Source organism: Suricata suricatta, chromosome 6 (assembly GCF_006229205.1).
Source record: "Suricata suricatta isolate VVHF042 chromosome 6, meerkat_22Aug2017_6uvM2_HiC, whole genome shotgun sequence".
In the NCBI taxonomy this organism is placed as follows: domain Eukaryota; kingdom Metazoa; phylum Chordata; class Mammalia; order Carnivora; family Herpestidae; genus Suricata; species Suricata suricatta.
In genome coordinates this window covers 70760389-70776640 of record NC_043705.1, presented here as the reverse complement: position 1 = coordinate 70776640, position 16252 = coordinate 70760389, and the positions used below count along the sequence as shown (strand labels likewise).

General features: G+C 43.7%; 1 protein-coding gene across 4 annotated transcripts in view; it reads left to right on the top strand.

Moving 5' to 3' along the window:
• Positions 1–356: 356 nt before the first annotated feature.
• Positions 357–16252, top strand: part of ERAP1 (endoplasmic reticulum aminopeptidase 1) — a 59645-nt gene continuing 43749 nt past the window's right edge. The window contains exons 1-4 of one of the 4 annotated variants that reach the window (XM_029942635.1): positions 357–537; positions 6688–7231; positions 9397–9535; positions 12352–12486. In XM_029942635.1, the coding sequence (XP_029798495.1) occupies positions 6705–7231; positions 9397–9535; positions 12352–12486 (801 nt within the window). In that variant the 5' untranslated portion in view covers positions 357–537; positions 6688–6704. Of the gene's footprint in view, positions 538–6656; positions 7232–9396; positions 9536–12351; positions 12487–16252 lie in introns of all 4 variants that reach the window. The other 3 variants (XM_029942633.1, XM_029942634.1, XM_029942632.1) reach the window with 3 other exon arrangements.

The window sequence follows — 16252 nt, the reverse complement described above, 5'->3', positions numbered from 1 at the left end:
TTTTCTTTCAGGGGCGGGCCAAGTCCATTTGCAGAGACTGGATGATGGACACCGGTTGAGTCCAACCGGCGTCGAGCCCGTCCGGCTTGGTTAAGGCTCGAGCTCGAGACCCTCTTGGATCACCTCCCGCAGCACCAGCCCTTTTTAATGCGCTCAACCCCGGAGCGGCAAAGGCTAACCACTGGGGAAAAACAAACAAACTACAACAAAAACATTCAAAGACACAGAGACAGTGATCTGCGTTCACAGAGGGGTGTTCCCTCCCGCCTGATCCCCACAGTATTGCAACTCCTGTTTCCCACGTGCGGCACATTTATAAATTCCCGGCGGCGCCACGGCGGCCTCTCCGCACCGGATTCCTCTTGCCCCGCTCCCTCCTCAGCGGGAGGCTCCCCCGCGCCTGCCGGGAGGGCGCGGGCCGGAGCGCACCTTGCGTCCGCCGGCCTCTGCCCCGGCCCCGCTTTCACTTTCTGTTCCGGGGTTGGCCAGGCAGGCGGCAGCGGCGCCGGGGCGAGTCGGCTGGGTGCGGACCACCAGGTACAGCGCGCCGGTCCCCAGGCCATCCCTCGGGGAGCGGGCTGCGGGGCTAGAGAAGAGCAACCCCCGAGCGCCCGGCGGGGAGGCCCGAGGGCCGGGGGCGGGGCGGGGGAGTGGGAACGCGGGGCCGGGTTGTCGCGGGGCCCGGGCTCGAGTCCGCAGGGAGGGCGGCGAGCTCCTAGACCTGGCGGGTCCCACACGGGTCCTTCTCGGGTCCTTCTCGGGTCCTTCTCGGTCGGGAGAAGGCAGGAAGCGCAGGGTCGGTACTCCTACTCTGCGCGCTCCCGGCCGCGCGACTTCCTGGCCGGCGGGAGCCTCCTGGGTGCTCCGCCTCGCGGCTGGGTTCCTGCCAGCCTCGAAGTCCACCGGACTCCCAACCGGGGCCACGCGGAGGGGCGGGGTGGACGGCGGGTTTGGCCTAGCAGGGCCCCCTGGGGATAGTTACCCACGGCAAGAACGTGGCTTTGGGTTAACTGCTGGATTGGGCGTGTTGAAGGATCAGAGTCCATAAATGTCAAGAACATTTCCTTCCCTGCTTGTCCTGTACTTGCTCCCAGCCATGGTCTAGCTTTCACTCTGACTCTAGCTGAGTTGTAGTCAGATAAAGCAGTCCTGTTGGAGCAAATTAAAGTTGCCTGTCTAGGTGCCTTACTCGCCAGGTCGGCCTGCAAGTTAATTTCACGGAAGGAGAGGACGAGACACTTAGCGTTTTCTGGAAGGTTCTTTGTGTAGGCCAGGTTCAGAAGAAAATGCTCAGTTTTCTGGTGAATGCCCAGAGTATTTGCTTTCTACTTGGGATGTGGTCAACTATCAAAAACAAGAACAAAAATGTTAAAGAATTGGGCAGTGTTGTTTCTTTTCCCAAAGATTTGGAATTGTACAGATGCACAGCGCAATTTCAGGTGGGCCTAACCAGAAAAATTCTAATTGGTAAAAAAAAAAAAAAAAAATTCAAGTTATTTCAACATTTTTATTGTTTACCAGCGGTGACAAACTATTATAAATGCTTGTTAATTTAACTGTTCAGAACATTTTGGAAGAAAGCTCCATTATCTCTCGATGATTGATTTCACATTGAGTGGTGTTCAATAAAGAGAAGGGTGAAATAACCCAGGATCAGCTGCCCCTGACTTCTGTGTGAGTGGGGAAAGTCCTGATCAGCAAAGGCAGCCTAAATAAGGTTTCTGCAGTAACTTGAACTCTTCCCGGCAGAGAAGGAAAGTTAGGTACTCTGTTACTGTTGCACTTTCATCTACAACATTGACTGTTGACAGATGCTTTATTTAGTAAGATCAGAAGCCAAAGGAAGATACTTTTTAAAACTTTAAAGAAATGCAGTAAAGTTCGGGAAAGTCCTTGAAAACCTTTATCTCTGTGCTCTAAACCTGTGTATTCATCTTCCTGCTTGTTATTTTACCTTGTCTCAGAGACATCACAAATTAAACATTAAGAAATTAACCCTTCATTCTCTCTTCTTTAAAAACTCTTCCATCTCTGGTCTTCTCCATCTAAGTAAATGGCGTGCATGACTAGCTAGATGTTCATTTTGGAAAGCTGGCACCATTCTGATGTGTTCTGTCACCGCCCACCCACCCCCACTTCCAGTCCACCCCAAATGTAGATGTTGAGTACATCCCTCCCTCTGTCTCTCCCTTTTCCCCTGTCGCTCCCTCCGCTCTCTTCTGGTGACACCACTAGACTACAAGCCACTAGCTTACTTTACTGAGACTACTTTCTTTTTTTTTTTTTTTTTTTTAAGTTTATTTATTTTGAGAGCGGGAGCACAAGCAGGGGCCGAACAAAGAGGGAGAGAGAGAATCACAAGCAGGCTCCACTCTGTTAGCGCAGAGCCTTGTGTGGGGCATGAACTCATGAGCCTTGGGATCATGACCAAAGCTGAAATTAAGAGTCCCTTAACCGACTGAGCTACCCAGTCACCCCTGTTGAGACTACTGTCTAACTGGTTCCTTGGCCTTCATTCCTGCTCCTTTTTTTGTTCCATGAAGCTTTTTAAAATGTGAACTGGAGGGATCCTGAGACTTCCTAGCTTAAAACCCAGTGGCCTCTTATTGTACTTAGGATAGGATTCCAAATCCTTAACATCTCTGCAGGCCACACGTGGTCCTTTTTAGGTTCACTGGCCTTTATAACCAGTACTCTTACCACCTCAGAGCCTACGGATATGCTTGCTGTTTCCTCTCTTGAAAACTCTCCTCTCCGTGTTTTCTAAACTAGTTTGAATTTGTCCTTTAGATCTCAGCTGAAGGATCCTCAGAGAGTCCCCAGTATAAATCAGTCTGCCCTGTTATTCTCTTTTCAGGATGTGTGTGTTTTTCCTTCATAGCTCTAATCATGGGGAAAAATTCCTCCCCTCCCAGTCCCATAAGCTCTTTGAGGCTGAGGATGTGTGCTTACCTTGCCAGTGTCCAGCAAAATCCCTGGCACATAATAAGCCCTCAATAAATTTTGTCAAATGAATGATTGAAAATATTTTGACACAGTCTAGGGGAGCCTGGGTGGTTGTGGGTTAAGTATCTGACTTCAGCTCAGGGATTTTGGGGTTGGTGAGTTCAAGCCCCACAGCTCAGAGCCTGGAGCCTATTTTGGATTCTCTCTCTCTCTCTGTGCCCCTCCCCTGCTCATGTGTGCTCTCTCTCAAAAATAAACATTTAAAAAAATATTTTAACTCAGTCTTTACAGCAATGCTATGAGAGAGGTATTATTATCTCGGATTGCACACAAAGAAAACAAAACCAGGATTAAGTAACCTGTCCAAGGTTACACAGTAAGTACGTGGCAGAGCAGTAAGTCAAGTCAGGTTTTTTTTTTCTTACTGTAAGTGTAATATATTTTATCTGACTGTAAGCATTATATATCATCATTGATATAGAAATAGAGAATGTACATCTGTATTCTGACATTTATGCTGTCTACTTTACATGTTCTGTTTTGGTTTCCTGGCATTACATCCCCCTTTGAGGCACAGCCATATTCCCTTTGACCCCACCCTCACTCCCCATGGACTCAACCTTGCAAAGCCTTGGACATGAGGTCTCTCTGCCAACTCCTTCAGCAGCCTGTAGGTCTTGCTCTCAGCTCAGAACCAGTTGGAAATATTGTTTCTTCCTGGACTTTTGGAGAGCACTTGAGGACTTCTGGAGTCCTCCCGTGCCTGAACCTGACCCCTCCTGGGCACTCTCTAGCGTCTTCGGGCGCAGGTTACATCCACAAAGCTACCACTATCAGAAATTCAAAATATAAGCATCACACAAATGCCTTTATTTCTCCTCTCCCAACTTCAAAGGGAGTTCATCATTTTGCCCCCGCACTGAAATTCTCCCTGAGGAAGTAGAACTGGGAACTCTTTGCTACTTTGGTGTTAAATTTTATTCCTCTTCTTCAAATTGCTTCACTTCTCAATGGCTGGAAACATCCTGTAGCTGACTCCTACATGCACACACAAAAAAAGTGAGAAACACATTAACAGACAAAAAAAACAAAATAAAACTAAAAAAATAAAACCTCTTCTCCCTATTCTTAGGACAGGTGCAAATCTTTGATTCTCTCTTCTCGTGCCTTGTTTGTGACTGTCTCTACTGTGTTGGATCCTTTTTTTGGGGATGGGGATGCAGGCACCTTTAACTGTGTGTTTGGCAGGGGAGCAGGATGCAGAATGAGGGCCTTGAAGTTATATCCCTCCACATAGGGCTCAAGGGGTGAGACCAGGGCTTGCCAAGGATTATCTATGAGGTTCTCAGCATGGCTCTCCAGCAGAACCTCTAGAGGAAGGTTTTTAAAAATTCTGATGCCCTGACCTCATCCCCATAGGTTTCAGTCTAATTATTCTACATAGGGATCCAGGCATCGGTGATTTTAAAGGCCTCCTCGGTGATGCTAATATGCAGCCGGAGTCGGGAACCGCTGATGCAGAGGTAGAATCCCACGTACCACACTGTAGCATTGCTGCTTTTCTTATCTGGTCTGTATGTTCAGGAGCCAGAGGAGTTTGGGGGAATTAGGGTCAATGAGCTGGACTCACCTGGCAGGGATCTTTCCCGGCAGACACCCCTCAGAGAGGTGTCTTTGTCTAAGAGGGAGAAATAGGCTCTGTTCTCAGGCATGCTTGCCCGCTCTCTTAAAAATCACATTCCTTTTGTGTCCTATGACCTTTAAAATAAACTGCAAAATAGTCTGCAGCATGACTGCCAGCACGCTTTGAGTGCAATTTTTGAGTCACTCCCCTCTTTGCCTTGTGAATAATCATTCTGCATGCAGTTCTCCTGGGGTTCCTTGTGTCCGCATTGACTGCCCAGCCTGCCCTCTGCTTTCTCCCTTTGTGCTTTAACTCCTGCCCTGGTTTCCTCTTCTTGCAGTGCCCTTAATGCACTCCCTTCATTTCCAAATCCAACCCATCCTCCCAAACCATGCTCCAATGCTGGTCTTGCAGGAAGACATCCCAGAATCACTGTGCAAAGTCATTCTCTCCTTCGTCCCCCAGCACTTTTATTATTCTTAAAATGCTCCCTACTTTCTCTGTTACATGTCATTGTGTATGAATGCTTTATGCCTTTCCAGAGATTGAAGTCCTTGATTGTGGGATTTGTGTCTTGTGTATTATTGTATCCCACACAGCAGTCAGCACACGGTGCTGTATGTAGCAGGCATTCAGCATATATTTGTTGAATAATTGTAAGAGAGAATCCCGGAGATTGCTGTGTTTGTCACAGACTATTGGTGTGAACTCTAAGTCATTCCTGGCTAAATTAATATTAGACTAACTTTTGGTATGACAATTTGACAAAGACACTGACCACTGTTACTGAAGGGATAGGGATACTTGCCTCCCCGCAGCCCTGGCTACTCAGCACCTGTGTCTCCTTCCTGTGCCTCCTCTATGTTAGTAATTCTCTACTGTGTAAGCTTGGTGGGGAGCCAGACCTGACCTCTCCTGCAGAAGCTGTGAAGTCCAGATTTTTGCTTTTTACACCTCCCTGATCGGTGGTGTAGATACTTGACCATGGCTGACAGAAGTACTGCCAAGTTGCAGGGACAACATAGACCTCACGTTGGTAGTGGCTGCAGCAACAGCCAGCATCTGATCCATAGGCAGGAGGCTGCTTCCTCCAAGTGAGAGTCCAGAGTGGGTGGGAGTGGTCACCTGGTCAGTTTCTCTGATAGGACTCTTGTGTGCATCTTTGTCTGTTATATTTATCTTTATATATTTTTTTAACATTCATTTTTGAGAGACAGTGAGAGACATAGAGCATGAGTAGGGCAGGAGCAGAGAGAGAGAGACTGAATCCGAAGCAGGCTCCAGGCTCTGAGCTGTCAGCACAAGGCCTGACGTGGGTCTCGAACTTGTGAAAGGCAGGATCATGACCTGAGCTGAAGTTGGATGCTTAACCAACTGAGCTCCCCAGGTGCCTCAACAGTTTTTATTTTGGAAGGCTCACAGTTCAATGAGAAAGAGACTTTTTAAAAATAGATCTGAGACTAATGTTTATGCAGTGTATTTGTTAAGATAATGCTAGTGATGATAATGTTAGTGTACCTACTCTAACAGGTAATCTCCAAATTTTTTTAATCTTTGTTTATTTTTGAGAGAGACAGAGACACAGTGTGAGCCGGGAGGAGCAGAGAGAGGGAGACACAGAATCTGAAGCAGGCTACAGGCTCTGAGCTGTCGGCACATAGCCGGATGCAGGGCTTGAACCTACTAACTGAGATCATGACCTGAGCTGAAGTCAGACGCTTAACTGAGCCACCCAGGCGCCCGAGCTTTGCCTGTTTTATGAGGCTGGTTTCCCAAATGTCCTGACAACCCTGACCCATTTGATGAACTACATAGTGAACTTGTTCTTCAACCAAGAACCCTGACGGATAGATTTCATTTAAACTTGGAAAGCCAAATGATGCTTTTTAAATAGATATTAAGATTGGTGCTAACCATAAACTTCTTTCTTCTTTGAATCAATAATATAGGTAAGGTAATTTCACTTTCAGGAAAAGACCTGAGCCTTTTGAAAATTTGTATCTGTGTCTGTTAATCCTGGGTGGATACATTGTGAAATTATGCTGTCTTGATAATATTTTAGTGACTCAATTTTTTTTTCTTATGGTGAGGGGCCTTTTATACATTTGTGCCATTAGGTAGTTTGAGCAAGAAGATGATATCTCTGTCCGTCAAGTGGCCACTTGGAACCACGCCGTTTCTACTCTCCTCACTGTCGATTCTCTTAACTGTGTCAACCCCTTCCTGGTGTCAGAGCAGAGACACCACGTCTCCAAGATCTAGTAATGGGTCACCATTCCCTTGGGATAAAATTCGACTTCCTGAGCACATCAGCCCCGTTCATTATGATCTCATGATCCATGCGAATCTCACCACTCTGACTTTCGAGGGAACCACGCAAATAGAAATCACGGCCGGCCAGCCTACCAGCACCATCATCCTGCATAGCCATCACCTGCGAGTCTCTCAGGCCACCCTCAAGAGGAACGTCGGAGAGAGACTGACCGCAGAACCGCTGCGGGTCCTGGAGTATCCGCCTCATGAGCAAATCGCGCTTCTGGCTCCCGAGCCCCTGGCTGTTGGGCTGCCCTACACAGTTGTCATCGACTACTCTGGCGCTCTTTCTGAGCATTTGAATGGATTTTATAAAAGCACCTACAGAACCAAGGAAGGAGAAGTAAGGTACTTATTTCTAATTTCTTAAAAACTTCAAGTGCTGCCCCCATATTAATTTTATTATTTCATATGGATTATCTCTTCTTTCTTTTTGCTTTTGCATTTCATTTGTACAGCTAAAAATGCCAGTAAATTCTTTTTTGTTTTTTGGTTTTTTTTGTATCTCACTTTTCATTCTGCTCTTAGTTTTCTTTCCTTCAGCTCTCTCAAAGTACCTGTTTATTTAGTTAGCTTTCTGGTGTATAATAAACATTTAAAATTCTCTATTATTTGTTTTCTACAGCTCCTATAACCATGTACCACAAACTGAGTGGCTTTAACACAACAAAAATTTATTCTCCGGCAGTTCCAGAGGCTGGAAATCTAAAATTCAGGTGTCACAGGGCTACACTCTGTCTTTGTCTCTGAAAAGAATCCTTCCCCCCTCTCTCTAGTCTGGGTGGGCCTCCGTTATCAGCATTCCTTGGCTTGCAGCTCCATCAGTCTGGACTTAGCCTCTGTTGTCACCTAGCCATTCCCCCGCTTCTCTCTTCTTGTAATGACACTGGTCTTATTGGATTAGGGCCCAACCTGATGGCCTCATCTTAACTCAATTACATCTTCAAACACCCTATTTCCAAACAAAGTCACAGTCACAGATACTAGGGATTAAGGCTTCGACATGTTTATGGAGGATGTAATCCATCCCACACAGCCTTTAAGAAAAGTTTTTTCTCAGTTAAAACTCCTTTTAGGGATCCTTATCTGCCTTACTATAGTTCTGTTTTTAAGGAGGTTTAATCTGGGGAGATTTTTTTTTTAAATGTTTCTTTTTGAGACAGAGACAGAAATCGAACAAGGGAAGGACAGAGAGAGAGGGAGATACAGAATCAAAAACAAGCTCCAGGTTCTGAGCTGTTAGCACAGAACTTGATGCAGAGCCTGAACCCGCAAACCGCGAGATCATGACCTGAGGCGAAGTCGGACGCTTAACAGACTGAGCCACCCAGTTGCCCTTATTTGGGGAGATTTTGTGCTGAATTTTAAAGTCAAATTTTCTTCGCTCGTAGATTATAGTCCCTTGTTCTTCTGATTCTGTATTCTTCTTTTGAGGTTGAATAAAGGTCAGATGCTACTAAAAAGAATTTTTTTTGTTTAAAAAAATTTTTTTTTACATTTTATTTATTTTTGAGAGACAGAGAGTGAACAGGGGAGGTACAGAGAGAGAGGGAGATGCAGAATCCGAAGCTGGCTCCAGGCTCTGAGCTGTCAGCACAGAGCTCAACGCGGGGCTCCAACCCACGAACCGTGAGATCATGACCTGAGCTGAAGTTGGCCACTTAACCGACTGAGCCACCCAGGCGCCCCTAAAAAGAATGTTTTGAAAAGTCAGCTTTATCTTTATTATGGCCCCTAGTGATAACCATTACTTTTATTTTGGGGATCATCCTTCTAGACTTCTCTTTGGATGTGGATATACATTATGTAAATGGAGCTATGTTAAATTTTCTGGTGTATAAGGAATTTTAATATGTTGAGATGTTTCATATGGATGATCCTCCCTCTACATCATTTTAATGACTTTATTAAAATGTATGTGCATTGATTTAACTAATCCCCCATGATGGAGATTAGGTTGTTTCCACCTTTTCAGCAATATCAGGATCTTTGAAAATCATTTCCTTGGAATACATGCCTAGAAATAAAATTGCTAAGTTAAAGAGTCTATAATTTTTTTGATATCCCTTGCCCTAACCCTCATCCTTAACCAATACTGTATATGGGCAATCCTTTTAGAACCAAAAAGCCAACAGGTATGTCTCTTTAATTTATGTTTCATTGGTTATTAAGGAAGTTGGGCAGGTTTTGATATGCTTATTGACTGTTTGGAGGCCCTTCCTCTGTGAATGGCCTGTTTATGGCCTGCCTCCTAGTCTGCACGGTTGCTGGGTATACTCCTACTCATTTTTAAGTGTTCATTATCTGTCAAGGCTAATAACCCTTTGTCAGATAACTTTCAATTTTCCCAGTTGTTTACTTGTCTTTTTACTTAGTTCATGATTTTTGTTGAAAGATTTTAGAGTGAACTCCATAATCGTATGGTAATTCTAGGGATTAAAACCAAATATACATCTACTTTAGAGTCCCTGGCGCTTCATAGTATATTTTTATTTCACTTGCCATAATTTTAGAGTACTTGCATCAACCCATTTTGAACCTACTGCAGCCAGAATGGCCTTTCCCTGCTTTGATGAACCTGCCTTCAAAGCAAATTTTTCAATCAAGATCAGAAGGGAGCCAAGGCACCTCGCCATCTCCAATATGCCACTGGTGAGTCTAAACTCCTATATATCTACTCACAGGAAACATCTGTTGACAGGCTGTGCCTTGAATTACCCCAGTGACAGTTAACATTCAGGTCACCTGTGTTATTTGCTTTATTGCCTGATTTTTCTTATTTCATTCCCAGCCTATGCTTTTGTTTCAAGCAACAATTTATTTGTAGAAGAAACTGTCCCTAAAACTTGCAAGATTTCAGTACAAGTAGCATTCCAGGTCATTGCTATTGACAGGAGGGCAACTGTGTAAAAATTCAGGGAAGATTTAAATGAGAGTGCCCTCTACAAAGCACTTTTGCCTTCATTTTCTCTTTTGATCTTTTGAAAGGATTTTAAAGGGAACACTTTGTCAAATAAGGCCATATTTCTAATTTATAGTTATTTTCTATAATTTCTACATACAATATACTAGTAGTAACTATATAATTTATAAATATATGTATGAAACTAGGCTGACAGAAAAAAGCAATCTTTCTGGAATATTATGGCATAAAAGGTAAGTAGTGATAGCTCAGTTCCCTCTAAAGAAACTATTATCCTCCAATATTAAAACAAATATGGACGGTGTTCCATCTTATTTTCTTTTTTCTTTAATGTTTATCTTTGAGGTGGGGGGGAGAAAGAGAGAGGGAGAGAGACAGAGAGAGACAGAGAGAGAGAATCTGAAACAGGCTCCAGGCTCTGAGCTGTCAGCACAGAACCCAACATGGGGCTTGAACCCACAAGCCATGAGATCATGACCTGAGCTGAAGTTGGAAACAACCAATTGCACCACCCCAGGTGCCCCAACCACCTGACTTTCAAAAGTGGTGAGAGAACGTCCATGCAGCATGAATAAAGCTACTCAGTAAGTGCCACTGATCCTAAGCTGATTCTGGCAACTCAGAAAATCCCATACGCAGGGCTGTCATTCTGCAGATGGTGCCTCTCAACTCCCGAAGTACACGCAGGCTTGTTCAGAGAGCTCACCGAGGATGACACTCAGGTGGAACAGACTTGGCCCAGCGTCTTCAAGGGAGTACCAGGTCACTCCTGTGCTGACCAAGGAGGCAACGTCTTAGCATCCAGGACAGTACCTTGCAACCGCAAAAACCTCTGTAGAACACCTCCCCCGACCCCGCCAACTGAATACCTTAAAAATCCCTTCCTCAAACAAGATTCTGACAGACCCCTCAGAGGGCTGTGCTCTGTTTTGTGAAGAGCACTCTTGTGCAGATTTCTGCAGCTAAGAACGGTCTACTCCACCCAGATCTGTATATGAAAACACAGGAACAATTATGTTTTTTCTGATACAAATTTGAGATAGAGAACATGCTTGTTCCAATTACCATTCCATCCTGAATATTATGACATTCCTCCCTGGGATGGGAATTTGTTCTCTAATTACAGAATCACAGCTTTAGGAGAATAAAGGACAGAGATAGGGTGGAATCAAGGGGATGACTGATAACCAAAGAAGATTGGTGCAGTTTTTCAGGGGGTAGGCTGGGAGCTCCGAAGGCTTCACAAAGATGCTGGAGTTAAATCCATGGATATCTAGGACCCATTTGTTAAGGAAAGGAAAATCTCTAATGTAATCTTGCCTCTTGGATAGGAAAGCCCTCCCAAAGGCAGAAATCTTACAGGATTAGCCTGAACTCAGGCTGCAGACCTGGAGTTGAGAGGAAGGACAATGGGGTCTCAAAGGATCGTGTCGGTGTCTAGAAAATCAAATATACCATTGGAATAGTGAAGTGTTTGGGCAACGGGCAGGATTTAATCACATTTAAAGTTGAATTAATTAATTACTTAAAATTTCCTCTGCAATTTCCTAGTGAATTGCACAACTTCAGGAATGAAAATTGTGGCTAGGGTAGGAAGCATTTAAAAAGAAGAGGTAATCTGGAGTTTTTCCAGAGTAAACCTGGGTCAGCTATCAGATCAAGACTTAAGCAAGCCAAGAGTGGCCATCAAACACCATAACTGGTGATTGGTAGGTACAAATAAAAAAGCACAAGAGCACAGAAATAGAGGTGGAAATAAGATTATACGAAAAGTGCATGTGCTAACATGGAATTTCCCAGGCTCATTCTCCTCTCATTCTCCAGGCTTGTACCCCAGTGATGTGTGTTTCTTGAGGTATTAGCCTTTCCTTTTTGGGAGCAGACCTCTTAGACTAGACTGCCATCACCCCTACCCCACTGCAAGGCAGCTCCCTGGTTGCACCTAAAGCTGATTCCAATGAAGCAAATCAGAGTTTGGAGTAAGCTTTGCCACGTCAGGCCCAGACACGAGTTACTTTCAGTTTTTTAGGAAGATAGAAGCTCTATTTCAGCTGTACATGGTTAAATTTTTGCCCACTGTAGAAAACAAATTAGACCTTGTGTTTCTAGATAATTCTCAAGCCTGTACTTATGGTCAGGTGGCCTTCCTCTTAGCAAACCCACCAATCTCAGCTTTGCTTTGTCCTATTCATCTTATTAATCCTCATGTACCAAATATGAGTTAGTTTGTAACCATCTGGGGATTTACAAGAAATCTAGTGATGATAGTTGCACAGCTCTGTAAATATAATAAAAAACCACTGAACTGTATACTTCAAAATGGTGGATTTTATGGTATGTGAATTATATCTCATTAAAAAAACTGAGTAGGATGGTTTTAATATCTAAATTACAATGAGATATTAGAAAAATTTTTAAATAATTATATAAATATTATGCTATGTACTTTCAATATCATGTCTGGTGGTGAAGAGATTTCTCTTTATAAACTATTTTCAGTGCATTGGATAATTGGATTATTTGCTGATTTTTATTCTGATTTTAGGTTAAATCTGTGACTGTTTCTGAAGGACTCATAGAAGACCATTTTGATGTCACTGTGAAGATGAGCACCTACCTGGTGGCTTTCATTATTTCAGACTTTAAGTCTGTTAGCAAGATGACCAAGAGTGGAATCAAGGTGAACCTGCAATTGTCACATAGAGTGGCCAGCTTGTTCTGATCTGAGACTGTCCTGGTTTTGAAACTAGAAGCCTCACATCCCTGAGTCTTGGCCAAACCAGGATGGTTGGCATCCTATTGTTACAGATGCTCGTATTTATAATGAAGTTCTAACACAGAAACACGCAGGGAGGCTTGGCCTGGCCTGGAGCATGGTCCCGGCTCCACTCTTAGCTGGCTTTCTGACCTTGGCACCCCTCCCTTTGGAACTTAGTTTATATTTCTTTAAAAATTGCAGATCCTGCAATGTTTTCTGATTGCTTCTGACTACCACTTTCTGCAGTTTAGAAGTAAATGTCAGTGACTACCTGAGCAGAGGATTTCTGGCCTTGAGTAGGAAGCAAAATAGAGCAGTCCGCTTGGAGTATTAAGTGACTCTGGGGAAAGCATTTGTGCCAGCTAATACTGGAATACTGGAGAAAAGATCTTGTTTCAAGGGGTCCTTGCCCCTTTTCTGGATACCATTGTGTAGGGAACAACCTATTCAACTGTATGTTGGGCTCTGAATGCAAATGATTTTTTTTTTTAGAGGAGGGCTTCTAATTTGAAGATATCCCATTTATTTGTGCTGGTTTGCACTGAAGCCTGCATAGATAGGACTTCTGGGTTGGTGGAAGGTGTGGAGATTCAGCAAGAGTGGCTTGCCTGGAGATGGTATGGAAGCTCTGTGCCTTTTCCCATACCTTGCCCTGTGCGTCTCTTCCTGAGTTATGTACTTTTGTAGTAAGTAAGATCCTCCTCTGAGTTTTGTGAGCTGCACTAGCAAATTAATCGCACCTATGGAGGGGGCCTTGGCAACCTCCAGTCTGTAGCCTGTGGGTCAGAAGCACAGGTGGTAACCTGGACTTGTGACTATCAAGTGGGGTTGGGAGCAGTCTTGTAAGACCAAACCTTTATGTTGTGGAATCTGGTGCTATCTCTGGGTAGTGTCAGAATCGAGTTGAACTGTGGGACACGCAGGTGGTGTTGGAGAACTGCTTGGATGTGTGGGCATAACACAACACACACACACACACACACACACAAGCGCGCGTGTGTGTGCATTTGCATTAGGTTCAAGAACTCCATTTACATATTGGTATTTTTAGACCTTTTATGTCTTTAAACACATTAAGCATTTTATATTCTATTAATTGTCTTATCTGAAGTCTTTGTGTGTCTCCTTCTGTGACTTGTTTCTGCTGGCTCTTGTTTATGCTGTCTTGTTCCTGTGTGTATATTGAACTTATACTACCTGAGTTGAAAGTGGGTTCTTCCGGAGAGAGTTTGTTTACTCCTGGCAGTTGACTGGGAGCACTTATGAGCCCATGAACCACTTTAAATCACATTATTAGCTTCAGGTTTTTGAGCCACCTTGTTGTTGTGAGTCCACTTGCTAACCAACATGAAGTTGAACTTCCTGATTCACTCAGGACTCAACCTCCCCCATATTGTACCAAGACTTGAAAAAGGCATTTTCCCCCTTCAGTCTCCTTGAGGAAAGGTCTGGCTATTTGTAATTTATCCTTACGGAAAGGGTATGGCCCTATAGGGTCCAGCTTTATGCATGGTGCATCTCCTGTTGGGCTTCGCACCTTGGGCAGGCTCTGGACTTTGTCTCCTATCCCCTGAGACTTCAATGCTGTGAAAACCAAAGCTCAAGTCCATCTGTGTTAGGTTAGTGTCCTCAGGACAAAAGCTGGCTGCAGGGCTCTGCTGTCTAGGAGGGTCCCACTATTATTCGTTTTTGGCATCTAAGTTTTTTTTTTTACTTTTCCATTATGCCATAAGAACATTTTTCTCCCTCAAGTCCTTCTTTCTTTTTAATTTATAGTTTATTGCCAAGTTGGTTTCCATATAACACCCAGTGCTCTTCGCCACAAGTGCCCTCCTCCATAACTATCACCCTGCCTCCCCCTTTCCCCCCCTCCCTCTTCAGCCCTCAGTTTGTTTTCTGTATTCAGGACTCTCTTATGATTTGCCTCCCTCCTTCTCCCTAACTCTTTTTCCCCATGGTCCTCTGTTAAGTTTCTCCTGTTATACCTATGAATGAAAACATATGGCTTCTGTCCTTCTTTGCCTGACTTACTTATTTCACTTAGCATAACACCCTCGAGGTCCATCCACATTGCTACGAATGGCCAGATTTCATTCTTTCTCATTGCCATGTAGTATTCCATTGCATAGATAAACCACATCTTCTTGATCCATTTATCAGGTGATGGACATTTAGGCTCTTTCCATGTTTTGGCTATTGTTGACATTGCTGCTACAAACATTGGGGTACATGTGCTCCTATGCATCAGCACGTCTACATCCTTTGGGTAGATCCCCAGCAGTGCTCTTGCTGGGTCATAGGGGAGTTCTATTGATAGTTTTTTGAGGAACCTCCACACTGTTTTCCAGAGCAGCTGCACCAGTTTACATTCCCACCAACAGTGTAGGAGGGTGTCCGTTTCTCCACATCCTCACCAGCATCTGTAGTCTCTTGATTTGTTCATTTTAGTCACTCTGACTGGCATGAAGTGGTATCTCAGTGTGGATTTGATTTGTATTTTCCTGATGATGAGTGATGCTGAGTATTTTTTCATGTGTCCATTGTCCATCTGGATGTCCTCTTTGGAGAAGTGTCTATTCATGTCTTCTGCCCATTTCTTCACTGGATTACTCGTTTTTTGGGTGTGGAGTTTGGTGAGTTCCTTGTAGATTTTGGAAACTAGCCCTTTATTCGATATGCCATTTGCAACTATCTTTTCCCATTCCGTCAGTTGCCTATTAATTTTCTTTGCCGTGCAGAAGCTTTTTATCTTGATGAGGTCCCAATAGTTCATTTTTGCTCATGATTCCCTTGCCTTTGAGGATGTGTCGAGTGGGAAATTTCTTCGATTGAGGTCAAGGAGGCTGTTTCCCGCTTTCTCCTCTAGGGTTTTGATGGTTTCTTGTCTCACATTCAGTCCTTCATCCATTTTGAGTTTATTTTTGTGTATGGTGTAAGAAAGTGGTCTAGTTTCATTCTTCTCCATGTTGCTGTCCAGTTCTCCCAGTACCACCTGCTAAGGAGGCAGTCTTTTTTTTCCCGTTGGATACTCTTTCCTGCTTTGTCAAAGATTAATTGGCCATACATTTGTGGGTCCAGTTCTGGGTTCTCTATTCCATTGGTCTATGTATCTGTTTTTATGCCAATACCACACTGTCTGGATGATGACAGCATTGTAGCAGAGGCTAAAGTCTGAGATTGTGATGCCTCCCGTTTTGGTTTGCTTCTTCAATATTAGTTTGGCTATTCGGGGTCTTTTTGTGGTTCCATATGAATTTTAGGATAGTTCTAGTTTTGAGAATAATGCTGGTGCAATTTTGATTGGGATTGAATTGAATGTGTAGATTGCTTTGGGTAATAATGACATTTTCACAATGTTTATTCTTCCAATCCATGAGCATGGAATATTTTTCCATTTCTTTCTGTCTTCTTCAATTTCTTTCATAAGTTTTCTATAGTTTTCATTGTACAGGTCTTTTACATCTTTGGTTAGGTTTATTCCTAGGTATTTTATGGTTTTTCATGCAATTGTAAATGGGATCAGTTTCTTGATTTCTCTTTTTGTTGCTTCATTTTTGGTGTATAAAAATGCAACCGGTTTCTTTACATAGATTTTGTACCCTGTGACTTTGCCGAATTCATGAATCAGGTCTAGAAGGCTTCTGGTGGAGTCTTCTGGGTTTTCCATGTAGAGTATCATGTCATCTGC